The following is a 13,450-nucleotide window of genomic DNA, read 5'->3' as shown; positions in this document are numbered from 1 at the left end:
CTTAGACTTCCTTTTTTCTAGCCAATTAATAATTAACTTAAATTTAAAAATGGGAACCATCCTAACCTGCTGGCAAGGCACTGGGTAGAGAGACATCACCTTCACCTGGAAAAAAGAAATAGGAAGAAAATAATCAAGGGAAAAAGAGCCTTGTCCAAATTAACCTTCTTTGAGGGGTGAGGAATGGGAGTGAGGTGGCAGTAGAAGAACCAGAGATGAACTGAGAAAATGACACCTGCAGAAAAAAAGAGGAAGGAACCAGTTGGAGAGAGAACTTCAAACTAAAGGATAAAGTTCAGAACCCTCAGGAGGTAAAGTGGTGACTCAGTGAAATAAATTTAAAAAGCGCAGGCAGCAGACCCACTAAACTGAATCAAAGGTTTAGGGAAGATGAGCTGTGGGGAAAGTTCTCTGCAGGGCTGAGAAAAGAGGTAACATGGAAATCCCCGCACGGTGAAACCAGAGTCAGTAGCAGATCAGATCACAGATTGGGGGCTGGAAGGACCCTTAGAGATCGCCTGATCTAACCTCCTCTCTTTATATATCATTGGGTCATAGATTTAGAGTTGGGATATAGGTACAGTCTCATCTTTTGTAGAGGAGGAAATGGGCCTAGAGAGGTAAGGATGACTTGCTCCAGGTCACATAAGTAATAGGTGGCAGAGCTGGGATTTGAACCCAGGTCTTATGAACCCAGATGCAGTGCTCTTCCCACTAATCCACATTACCTCTCTTATCTGAGGGTCACATTAATTCAGTAATTTCCTTTTCAGCAAGCAAAATGTCTGTCCTTTATATTATTAACACATTTGCATTGTTTTGGACATAAGCATGAATCAATGTTCAAGAATACATCTTTTCTGAAAGATTAGAAATAATAAGCAAATTTGGCCTATGTTTAACCAACACCTTAAAAGTGTTTGAATATTTAATGCCCAGCACACTAAAGGAAAATGTGAAGAAGAACAGGGGTGCAAGTAGGCCATAGTCCATTTGCAAACATGACCTTCACGCAAGAATTTGTCCTTCTTACTAAATACATCACAAACCATTTAAAGATCTTTGTAACAATTTTTCCAGGATGAATGTTATTGTTATTTAATTCTGTATATTATTTATAAATATTTCATCAGCTATACATACAAAAGATAAAACTGTAAGTATGGTGGCAGCATATTTATTGTATTTCATGCATGGATACTCACTAGACATCTGAGTAAAATGCTTGAACTTCAAATACAATATTATCCAAGGAATAATATTAATTTTAGATCTTGAATAAAAGAGTCTTAAAACTCTAGCAGTGTTGGGTGCTTCTCATTTAAGACCATAACAATTCATGAGGACCACCTACTAAGGTGTAAAGGGGTTTGGTAGAGGGAATACTCACACCAATGAAACAACAGATCTTTTGAACTATTGAAAATGCGTTGGGCTAAAAAAAATTAAAAGCATGAAATATCACTGTTTAAAAATGGTTTTTAAAGCTGCCTCAAAACTTGTGAAAATGTTTGACTGAGTATGAATTCTTTAAAAAAGTAACCCTAAAATAGTGCATAAAATTAGATCTAGAAAACTATTATACATTTACCACAATAAATATTTTGAGAACTTTCTCAAGAAAAATACATATATTAGACCATTTTAAGAAGCAAAATCATTTGGAATTATCTACTTAACACAAACACCACATTTTCTTGTATTTAATGTAGAATTTGAATACACATGTGATTCACCTACCTGAGATGCTTTTTTGATGTTTTCTGCCTCATCAGAGGTGTATTTTGGGCTACAAATGACGTATATGTAATTTGTCTTTATAGCCAGAGCTGTGAAGACAGTCATATCTGGTAAACATAGCCCCAAATTGGAGTTAGGGTGCACATTCAACACAAAAATGTGAAAACTTCAGAGGCTATTAAAGTCATTGAAATATATTCTGCATTTCAGATGACTGGAGATTCTATATCACATCTCCTGGAACTTTGCTACAACATTATTCATGATAGAAAGAACTCAGTGTAAAATGAGTTCTAATCAAAGATTTCCAAAGGATGTAAATTACTGAAATAGCTAAAGGATTTCGTTCTCTGTTTCCCTCTACTCCAAAATGGTGCCATGTTCTGGTCCCTTATATTTATATTATCATTTGGCTTGTGTGTTGCTGCAAAAATGGAAATAAATTACCATTTATCAGAAACTTATCAAAGAACTTCTATAAATATTGGCAAGGAAATGAAAAATGAAAAACTAACTGAAAAAGACATATCATCCTTCACTTTTTTGTTTATTTGGTTGGTTTGGGAGGGCCCTAATGAACATCAAACTTGTCTCTCAGATCTTTGGGTTAATTCCTTACTAGAAGGAAAGATAGTCTTCACATGCTTTTGTAAAATCATGAGAATTATACAAAAATTAATTGAAGATAATTTTGATGGACCAAATCATAGTGGATGAGTGCCTTCAAGTTTAGTGAAAGTCAGGTATTTAAGACAATATTCCAAAAATGAACAATTTTGAAAGATGTAAGAATGCTGATCAATTATTATCCCACAGAACCAATTACAAAAGATGCTACCCACCTCCTGACAGAGGCAATGACTTCATGTGTAGAATGAGGAACATTTTTTGCAAGAATTTTTTAGGGGACAAGAAAGAAAAAATAAATGCTTGATAATTGAAAAAAAGAATTTTTTAGAAGTTGGGTGCAGCCTTCCCCTTTGTGTGGTGAGGGGCCCACAGTTGTTACACACCACAATTATTTTTGGACTTTCAATGTGTTGATCAGTTGTGCTGATTTTTTTTCCTCTCTAAAAATACTATTTGTCATATGGGAAGATGAGGGATACTTGTTCTTTGGGAGGTGGAGGAGGAGGGACACTTGGGATAATCATGACGATGTAAGAAACAGAAAATATCAATAAAAACTTTTTTTAAATAGTAAAATTTTTAACATTGGGCATTATAATATGAAGCATTCTTGGGATGGGAGTGTGGAAATTGGGAAATGGGGAAGATATGAAATCAAGGCTTAGAGAATACTGGTGTTTGGTTTCCTGGAAAAAAAAATCTTTCTTCCAAATGAGCCAAAATGTTTCCCAGGGAATAATTACTTAATTCAAAGATGCCTTCTACTAAAAATGGCAAACTTCAGAGACTACTAAGGAAAACAGTTTCAGGAAAAGACACCCAATGTGTCTAACAGGCATAACATGTACTACCTCTTCCCAAAACAGCTTAGGTCCTGAAATTGCTTTGCAATAATTTGATTATGATATTCATGTTGAAAAACTGGTTTGGCTGAGTCAAAGTCTGTGGATTTATGAGTTTCTTGGATGTGGCTGAAAATGCCCAGGTTGAATTTGCCATGGAAATATTCCCACAGTCCATAGGCTCCATATTAGGCTCCTTGAAGGCAGGGAGGGATTGTTCTGTTTTGTCTTTGTCTGAATGTATTTTTAATTGAACAATATGATAAGGGCTGGGACTGAGGGGCAGGACCGTTGCATATGGGCATCTGAAGGATGAGATGAGTCTGAAAGCCAAAGCATCAGAGGATCAGAGATGCAGGGCTACACCAGACCTTAGCAGCCAAGTAATCCAAATCTCCTTATTTTGCAGAGGGGGAAAGTGAGACCTGCATAGGTTAAGTGACCTGGTCAGGGTCACACAAGCTAGCAAGTGCACTGCCAGGATTTGGGATGGTGGAATGCAGATGCTATTATCACGTTCCAAACCAATTTATTGTATTAGTGACATCAAAAGCTCATGTTGTCAGTCAAAAAGTACCAGGATTCCCTGAGTGTGGTCACTTCTACCTTTGATTAAAAATGATTTTCAGTTTTAAAAAAATACATTAAACTCAGTGGCCACTAAGTGTTGAGTTTTTAGGATAAAGGCTGAAGGCAATAAAAATTCAAAGAAATAGAATCAGCCAATATTTGTGAGACAGAAAATATTTGCATTTTTGCCCGGGCATTAAAAGCATTGACTTGCCCATGGTCCTACAACTTTTATGAGTATAAGGCAGGACCTGAACCCAAATTTTCCTGATTCTCAGGCCATCCTCCACCCACCACACCACCCTGTGTTTCAGAGACCGAGTTCATTTACACAACAGACACAAACAAAATTATATGGTGGTGATAAATCCAGGTGAGGGTAAAAAACACTAAAAATGTTACTTGTGTACATGGGTGCCTATGTTTTGAGATATTTGATGACTGACACTAGTTTTTAATATACCATTTGCTAAAAAAAGAATAATGTAATTAAACTATGTAGATGAAACATGCATACATTTTAGTTGATAGTTGATTAGCTGGATGGAAGCTAAAATAAAAGGACACAGAATATGTTTTCAGTCTGCAAGTCAAAAGCACCAGGGCGTTACTTCATTTGTAAAGAAAGCTGATAGGAGAAAAGGAAGAAAACAAGGTGGACACACACACACAACCCACATGGGAGTAGACTTGTTAGAACTTCTCAAGGCTTATTTCCATCTCTGCAAAACAGATTCATAATAAAAAGAAGAACATGAATCCCAAGCTTCCTAAAATACCAGTTAGATGCCTATAGAAATAGAGAAAAGTAGATCTGGAACAAGTCCACAGTGGTTTATAGCGTACTGTTAATGAGAAAGTTTCAGTCAAATGCCTGAAAAAGGAACAAAGATGTTCTCATGCCTGTTAGTACAACATTCCTGAACGACATCCATGAAGACACGCCTCTTCTTCCTGTGGCCTGGGTGCTATTCGCACTCCTGGAGAGAGTGCCCACACCAGTGAGGTCTGAGACCCACGAAGAACAGGATTATCTGTAATGGGAATATGAGGCAGCAACCATGACAGACAGGTTTGCCTGTGGTTATATAAAAATGATCCGATTCCATTTTTACAAATGTTCTAGAACCGACACCCGACGTGTCCAAATAGGCAGCCGCCTTGTGGCCAAACGCAGTACATCCACATCTCAGAACCTTTTCAGAGGGCTTCCCATTGGACTGTCCCTAGGATTGGGGCAGAAGAAAACTCAGGCCCTGATGTCATACCTAACTTTTAATCAAGAATGGTGTCACCTAGCTTGGCCATCCACCCCATTCACTGGACTTGGCTCCAAAAACTGAATCTATCCTGAAAGAATGGAGATTTGCCACCACTGAGGAGACTGAAAAGATGTGGGAATGTGTTTTGATGGAACTTTCAGAAGAGGAGTTCAAGAACAGTTCAAATAATGATGGCACCAGTGAGTTCATGTTATGGCCTCCCAAAGGGAAGATTTTGAATGAGACAACAATCATTTGGCTATCTACACTCCGGTACATGAATTAAAAAAAAAAGGCAGTCACTTTATCTTATAGATATTCCTTCTACCTCAACTCTACTAAACTTGGTGGGTGGCTACATAGAATTGACAGAAGGGGGCCTGAGTGGTGATTACACATTCTTCCAGGTTACTGGGGAGTACAGTAGGCTGGAGAAGAATCACAGGATTGTGGTGGGCAGCTGAGAGTGTGAGGCCAGAACACAGGTAGACAGGTGCCTCTGCCTCGGATTTGGTGGGTTCCCAGTCACTCGGCAAACCTGGCAGAGTTTGTCATCAATATTTATCTTTAATGTGCCACCAGGTGATCCCTACGGTTGTGAAAGAGATTTATCACAATATCAAAGCTAAGAAAACAATTCTCCCCCTCCCTCCAAAAAAACCACCAAAGCTACCCTAACACTAATCTGGACAAAGTAGAGGAACAAACTTTTAAGTTTAATCTCTAACAATGAAAATTCTTTCTATATTGTGGCATTTATAGAGAGAGATAATTCAATTATGCATCAACTGTCAGGTAGAGGGCTAAGTGGCATGCTAAGATTTCAGGAACAGCCTTGTGAAAATGAATTCAATGGCTTCAAACAGATACTCATTATATGCCAATTTTGAGGCCAAAAGGAATAAATATCTGGAATGTCTGTGCCTGGTGTCTCTCATAACCCTCATGGTTTTTTTTTTAACTAGGTAAGAATTGTCAAGGTATCCTCACTTTTCTATTTGCCATTCATTTGTAACTGGATAGAAATTAATTTGGGTGGGGCTTTAAAATACTGTTGGACAACCAGCAGTTCTGATAGGGCACAAATTCATTGGTTCATGTAACACATATTCCTTGGGAGCCGACTGCTACATGTTTGATAGAGAAGTGAAAGTTGGGATTTTCTCACGATCTGATTGAGGGAAGATGAGCATGAGGGAAATATTTTAGCCACAACCCAAGGCAGTACAAGATTGAATGTCAAAATGCATGAAGACAGAAAGGAGGGACCAGTGTGGGCTAAAACAAAGGAAAGAGAAAGTAAGATCAGGTGAATCTTGAAGAATGGGATGGTAACTGGATAGACTGAGAGGCACGGGAAGACATTCCAGTGAGGGCAAAGACCCAGCACAGGAGGGATTATCCCCATTTTGCATTTTTACCCATTTCTCCTTCTTTTCATGCATGGATCACGGGATCAGAGATTCAGAGCTGGAAGGGACATTAGGTGTCATTTGGTCCAACCTCATCATTTTATTGATGCCTAGTGAAATTAAGTGGCTTATGTATCATTACACAGTTAGAATTTGAACTCATGTCTTCCTTGCCTCAAGTCCAGGGGAAGTTAAAGAAGAGGAGAGGAAGTAACATTCTATGTGATCTCATGAGTTCTTTTATTTTCTCTTTTAGAAATTTGTGTTGGAATCATATTCAAAGTCTGAATAATGTTGACTGAGTCATGAGGATGAAATGCAAACAATAACAACGGCAAAAAAAAACCCCAACCCCAGAAGCAGACTCGTGGCAAATAAAGTAGGAAAACTCAGCAGAGAGTTATAGAGATGTGGACACCAGAACAGCAGCTACTGATGCTCCTTTTGCTTCTTCTCCTTCTGTGGAAGACAATCCTTCCTTTCTCTTCCTCCCAACTTACCTTTAGGGGGTGCAGATTCTCCCTCCTTCTCTTTACTTTGTTCTGCATAGAAAGTACAAAGAAACGTTTGAGAGGATCTTAAAATAATGGAAAACATTTGTAATTCTAGGGCTAGTAAGAAAAAGGAAAGCCAATGATCATCATCACCATCATCATCATCATCATCATCTTCATAGCACCTACTGTGTGCCAGGCACTGTGCTAAGCACTTTGCAAATATTATCTTATTTGATCCTCACAACAATCCTGAAAGGTAGGTGCTGGTCTTATCCCCATTTTACAGATGAGGAATGTGAGGCAAACAGAGATTAAGTGATTTATCCAAGGTCACACAGGTTGAAAAGATCAGAGCAAGGCTCTGAACACATGTATCCTGACTCTGGGTCCAGCCCTCTTGTCACATAAGTCCCCTTGGTGCCTCCATTTTAGGAGGTGGGGATGAGGATGGAGTACATTCCAAGCATGCAGGACAGTCCGTGCAGAGACCTGGTAACACAATCCAAGTGCACCCTAAAGAAAAGATTAACCCACCAGAAGGTCCAGACTGGGTCCTCAGAATAATAGTGTAGAATGGAATTCTGCATGAGTCAGATTCACATGCTCTCTTCCCCTCCCCCAACCCCAGCCCAAAGGGATTCAGTTACTGAAGCATTAACAGAACTTTTTTTTTCCCCCATTCAAGGCTGTCTTCTCCATACAGTGGTCACATAGCATGGCATCTGAGGACTATGTCATGGTAGATGCCAGCGTACGGCATCCAGCAAGAACGGTGGGAAAGGCCACAGAGGACAGAGGGCAGAACTAGCCCTGAAGTCAGAGGAGTAAGGTTCGAATCTTCCTTCTGATGCTTGTACGTAGGTGACCTTGGGCAAGTTATCCCACCTGGGCTTCGGTTCTCTAATCTTTGATATTGGAGTTGGACTCTTGGGCCAGGAATGTCCCTTCCAATTCTAAACCAGTTTTTCAGTCCCTACGTGCAGCAGTGCAGCAGTGCAGCAGTGACAGTCTGTTCCTTTTGGACAACAAACAGGCCATCCCACTTTGAACAGCTGACTGTTCGCTGGCCTGTGTGGTATCTTTCAGCTCGTAGACCTAGGAGCCTAAGAACCCCACCTCGGATACACGTGCTAGCTGTGTGTCACCCTGGGCAAGCCCCCTCTCCGGTCTGAACCTTTGTTTCCTTCTCTGTAAAACGAGAGCGATGATGGCAGCTCTCACAGGGTCACAGAGGAACATCGGCGTAGAGCTGGAGGGAAGCGTGCCCCTCATCTAGCCCAATGGCTCCCTTTTGCTTTTAAGGAAAATGAGGCATTTGTGAAGCTCAAATAAGATAATGGACATAAAGTGTGTTACATGAGCTGTTGTGCATGTCTCTGGACATCACAAGAAAATGCTAAGTGATGTGTCAATAAGGCTAACTTCAGATTTCATTGTTATTTAGCCTATCACTTCTCAGTCTAATTTTATCTAGCTTATCTCTCTGATGTAGGTTTTATTTTTAAACAGCTGAAAATTCAACTTTTTGGACTTGACCTGTGATTTCATAGGTTTAGAGACATCCCAGGGACAAAAACCACTCATCCAAGTGGCACTTGCCTTATGATTTATCATCTTAGATAGTTGCCTGGGGCAGAGAGTGGTTGCAAATGAATCGTGCGGGGTTGCATAGCCAATATGTGGGAGAGGCAGGACTTGAACCCAGGCCTTTCTACCTCCAAGGCCAACTTTCTGTCCACACAATGCACTTCCTTTAGTAAAGGTTTCCTAAATATAGAAAACAGAGACTAGAAAGATAAGCCAGCTGCCTCCACTAACGGCCTCCTCAGCTGTCTCCTGGCACAGTGGCGACCCTAAGACCTCAAAGGCTATGCCAGCAGGGCCCAAGCCCTGGGTGATCTTACCGAGAGCCTACCATGCTTCCAGCAAGGGTTGGCAAGAGATCACTGCAACTTCTGAAGACATAGAAAGGTCACGATGGTCACTGGTGAAGGGACTCCCCATACCAGTGGACCTCTGAGGGATGAAGGCATATTAGACAGCTTCCATTATTACTTGGCTCAAATGATGAATGCCATTGTCCAGTTTCTTCCACCCAAGCCTTCCTCCAGTGCCTCATCTCACTAAAGAGGCAACTGTGGGCTTTCGAAGGGCAATGAAACACAAGCTCTGGAAAGTCCAGTCCAAGCCCAGACACAGGGCTTCAAGCATTTCAATCCTCATAATACTCTCTGAGTTATTATGATGTCCCATTTTACAGTTGGAAAAATGGAGGCTGAGAAAGATGGCATGCCTTGCCCATGGTCATAAAGCCAGTCGTATGCATGAGAGGCAGGGGCTGAACAGTAAGTCAGCCAGGCTGGGATCTGATATTCTATTGATTACATGCCTTCGACGAATGCTGCCAAAATCCTGTACTATTGATATGTCAAAGTATTATCTGGGTTATGTTTGCATTGTAATTAGAGGCAATTCTCTAGAAGATTTAAGTTCCAGAAAAGGTGCTGATCTACAGATAGAAGAAAATCCTTGCTGGGAGCTCCCTACAAGGATGACTGATGGGTCTAGCCAAAAATTGTGTGCACGCACTTATGTCCATATGTGTGTACGTGTGCAGAGTGGGATGACTTATCCATGCTCTCACAAAGATCACCGGGCAGCCCTAAGTAAGAAACACAAAAAGAAATCTTATTTTGGTGTCAGCCACACAAGTTAAAAAAAAAAAAAGCAACCCAAAGGCAAAGGTTATGTCTGTACCGACCTCTAGGAGCTGAGTGTGGCATGATGGGGGCAGAAATAAATCATGCCTTCTTTGGAAGGCAGGATGTCTGTCAGGTGGAGAAAATATCCATGGGAGTAAGAGGATCCTGGAAAGAAGTGCAACACCTCTCCAGGCTCCAAAGTAGGTTATTTACGAGGTCTGGTTTAAAGTAACTTAGATTAAGACGTGTCATTTACGGTCTTCTAATGATCAGTTTGGCACATAATGATATCCTATCTTGTGTTACCGTGAGGGCAGCATGATGTGGTGAACAAAGGGAGGCCCTCAGAGGAGGTTTGGATCCCACTTCTGACACAAGCTGGATGTGAGATCCGGGCCAACTCTGTCAGCCGAAAAGTTGTTCTGTATCGACAGAGGGAGTTTTCTCACTGGGAGTTCCCTACATGGATGAAATCATAAGCCCCAGATCCCTGCAAAATGTGTATTGCTATGGCAAGGTTTCTCTTGCTTTATTTTTCCCAACTGGATTGAGAAATTCCTGTTGGTGTTGAAATTTCCCAAATATTTGGATTTAACCAAATGGCCTCTAAAATAGAGGCACTAAACCCACAGACACTTCCGAAGGAAAGGTAGCTAGAAACTCAGATTAGATTAGCTAAAGCATCTATTAGTGCCAGGCACTGCACTAACCCTTGGGAATAAATATAATAATCAAAAGGAAAGTCTCTGTTTTCAAGGGGTCTTACATTCTGAAGTGGAAAGACAATGCGTGAAACAAGCCGAGAATAAGGGGGAAAGCTAAGAAGTTACTTCGTAAGCCCCATCAGCCCACAGTGTTCTTGACCAACATTAACAGTGATAACTTTATAATTAATAGTTGGTTTAATTAATAGTATAATTAACAGTAGCTGGAAGGAGCCTGAGGGATCAATCTCTTTCTTCAAATTTTTATATTCACTCATCTGGGTAAATGTTGGAATGGAAGCTCCCTGAGGACAGGGGCTGTTTTCCAGTTTTGTCTTTGTGTCCCCATTGACCAGCACAGGGCACATAGTAAGCCCTTAATCCGTGTTCACAGAGTTGAACTGAACTGAACTGAGGTGTAGAGAAGAAAAGTGATTTGTCCAAGGTTGATCAGTGGCAGAGCTGGGACCGTATCTCCTCCTCTTATATTATTTAATTCCAGCCTTGCAAAACTTTCCACGAATCTCTGTCTTATCTCCACGGCATACTCAGAATCAGAATCATAGAGTCATAGAATTTTGGAGTCGGAAGGAGCTCAGTGCCATCCAGTTCAGCCCATACTGGAAAGGAATCCCCACTAGAACTGACCTGATCTGATTAGTAGCCAGTAGATTCTGCCTGAAGCCCTCCAAGGAAGGGAGCTCAGCGCCTCTTGAGGTGGCCCATTCCACCTCTGGACTAATTGTGCCACATCAAATCTACATTTGCTTCTTTGCAACTTCCGCCCGTTTCTCTGCCTTCTACACAGCGCTCCTCCAGATCCTTGACGACAGCTGTCATCTCCTCCCTGAGCCTTCTTTTCTCAAGTCCCTTCTAATGATCCTTTGATGATATGGACTCAAGACTCAAGACATCAACATGGTTGACCTCCTCTGGCTGCTCTCCAGCTGGTCAAGGCAGAATACCAAAGCTCTAGCCCCTTCTGATTCCTGAAGGCTGTGCCTGTGTTAACGTGGCCCCAGACCATATTCTCTTTTTTGGCAGTCACAGCATATTGCTGACTCATATGGAATTTGCCATCCACTAAAACTCCTAGATCTTTTTCTTTGCATACTGCTGTCTACATCCTGTGCTCATGCAGTTGATGTTTTGATCCCAAGTGTTTACATTTGTCCCTATTGAATTCCATCTTGTTAAGTTCAGTGCAACACTCTAAATCTTTTTTTTTTTTTTGGTGGCTAGGCAATGGGGTTAAGTGACTTGCCCGAGGTCACACAGCTAGTAAGTGACATGTGTCTAAGGCCACACTTGAACTCAGGTCCTCCTATGTCAGGGCCGGTGCTCCATTCACTATGCCACCTAGTAGCCCCTAAAGTGCTCTAGATCTTGACTGACATCCAGTTAAGTGTGATCTGCACAGATGATCATGTCATCTATGCTTCTATAAAAATGTTTAACAGTACATAGCCAAACTCAAATCTCTCTGTCACTATTTGGGTGACCTTGGGCAATTTGTTTAATCTCTCCGAGACTTGATTTCCTAACATGTAAAATGAAGGTCTGTTCAGATGGTCTCTAAGGTCCCCTAGGGCTCCAGATCTACAAATCTATGATCCCTGGGGCCCTCCACTGGAGACCTCCTGTCCTGCTGTCACTGAACCATTGAGGATCACTCCCGAGTGAATCCTTTACTTAGAAGCCACCCAGTGGCATTATCAGCTACTCCATACCTCTCCCTCTTCTCCCCAAGACTGGCATGGGGTACATTGTCAAAGGCTCTGCTAAAATCTAGCAGCATCCCCCTGAACCCTGTTGTTGTTGTTTGGTCTTTTTCAATTGTAAGCAACTCTTTGTGACCCAATTTGGGGTTTTCTTGGCAAAAGATACTGGAGTGGTTTGCCATTTCTCTCTCTGGCTAATTTTACAGAAAAGGAAAGTGAGGCAAACGGAGTTATGTGATTTGCCCAGGGTTACACAGCTAGCAAGTGTCCAGGGTTGGATTTGAATTCAGATCTTCCTGACTCGAGGCCACCCAGCTTCCCCTACCTGTTCGGAAACACTGTTGAGAGGATGAGGCAATTCTGGAATGACTTATTCTTGATGGAGGCACACAGGCTTTTTGTAGGCAATGCTTCCTTTTCTAGATGCTCAGTAACCATCTCTTTAAAGACCCATCCTAAAATTTTCCCAGGAATCTAAGTCAAGCTAATTACTTTAGAATAGGAAGACTCTTCTCTTGCGTTTTTAAAAAAATCAGTACAAAATTTGTCCTTCTCCAGTTCTGCAGCACTTTATCTGTCTTCCATCATTTTTCAGTTGCATCCCCCAGTTCTTTCCGTCTGGGCTAGGTGACCTGGTTCATCAGGGGAAGCTAGGTGCTCTCTCACTGCTCCCTTACTCATCTCGTGCATCTACTTGCTGCTGGTCTCAGCTCCGCTACCCACTGTGTGACCCTGGAGCAAACCATTTCCCCTTCCTGGGGATTAGTCCCTGCCTTCGAGGAGCTTATGTTCATCATTTTAGCAGTTATCTACGCAATAAGCGCTGCACAAGAACAGGCTGGTCTTTGGGCAGGGTCCAAAGGAAAAGCACTGTGTGCTTGGGTACGGCTTTCTTTGCTTGTTTAGGTGACGTCCTGGTGTGCTCATCACAACCCTACCTAAGTTAACAGCCTCAAGAAGCACCACCACAAACCATGCATGTGAGGGTCATCACCAAAAGCACATTAGCTGAAGGAGGACAAGGACGTCCTGCCACAGAGCTGGCAGCACTGGAGGGGGAGAGCAGAGACATACCCTGTATACAGGGTGACGTCGCTGCTGAGGAGGCTGCTGAGATTGGGGAAGGGCCTCTCTGGGATCCTTGTAGATGATCTAACTCCTTATTCTGCTTGCACAGGCATCATGGCAGAGTAGACAGTGTTGGGCTCAGAGCCAGGAAGACCTGGGTTCAATTCCTACCTCTGATACCTACTGACTATATGACCCTGGGCAAGTCACTTAACTTCAGTGTCCTGGGCAACCCTCTTAGATGATGAGTTGCAAAGAAGGTGCTGAACTCCATTGGTAAAAGTAATTTCATTGCCCAGGAA

At 41.8% G+C, this 13,450-nt stretch overlaps 1 protein-coding gene across 1 annotated transcript in view; it reads right to left on the bottom strand.

Moving 5' to 3' along the window:
• MYBPC1 (myosin binding protein C1) overlaps window positions 1–13,450 on the bottom strand; it is a 108,175-nt gene that overhangs the window by 66,429 nt on the left and 28,296 nt on the right. The window contains exons 3-4 of the mRNA XM_078146791.1: window positions 6,957–6,998; window positions 67–105 (exon numbers count right to left, since the gene is read on the bottom strand). Of these exons, the coding sequence (XP_078002917.1) occupies window positions 67–105; window positions 6,957–6,998 (81 nt within the window). The remainder of the gene's footprint in view (window positions 1–66; window positions 106–6,956; window positions 6,999–13,450) is intronic.

This window comes from Phascolarctos cinereus, unplaced genomic scaffold (genome assembly GCF_003287225.1).
Source record: "Phascolarctos cinereus isolate Bilbo 61053 unplaced genomic scaffold, phaCin_HiC Scaffold_1;HRSCAF=81, whole genome shotgun sequence".
NCBI lineage: Eukaryota > Metazoa > Chordata > Mammalia > Diprotodontia > Phascolarctidae > Phascolarctos > Phascolarctos cinereus.
This window is presented reverse-complemented; position numbering and strand designations above follow the sequence as displayed.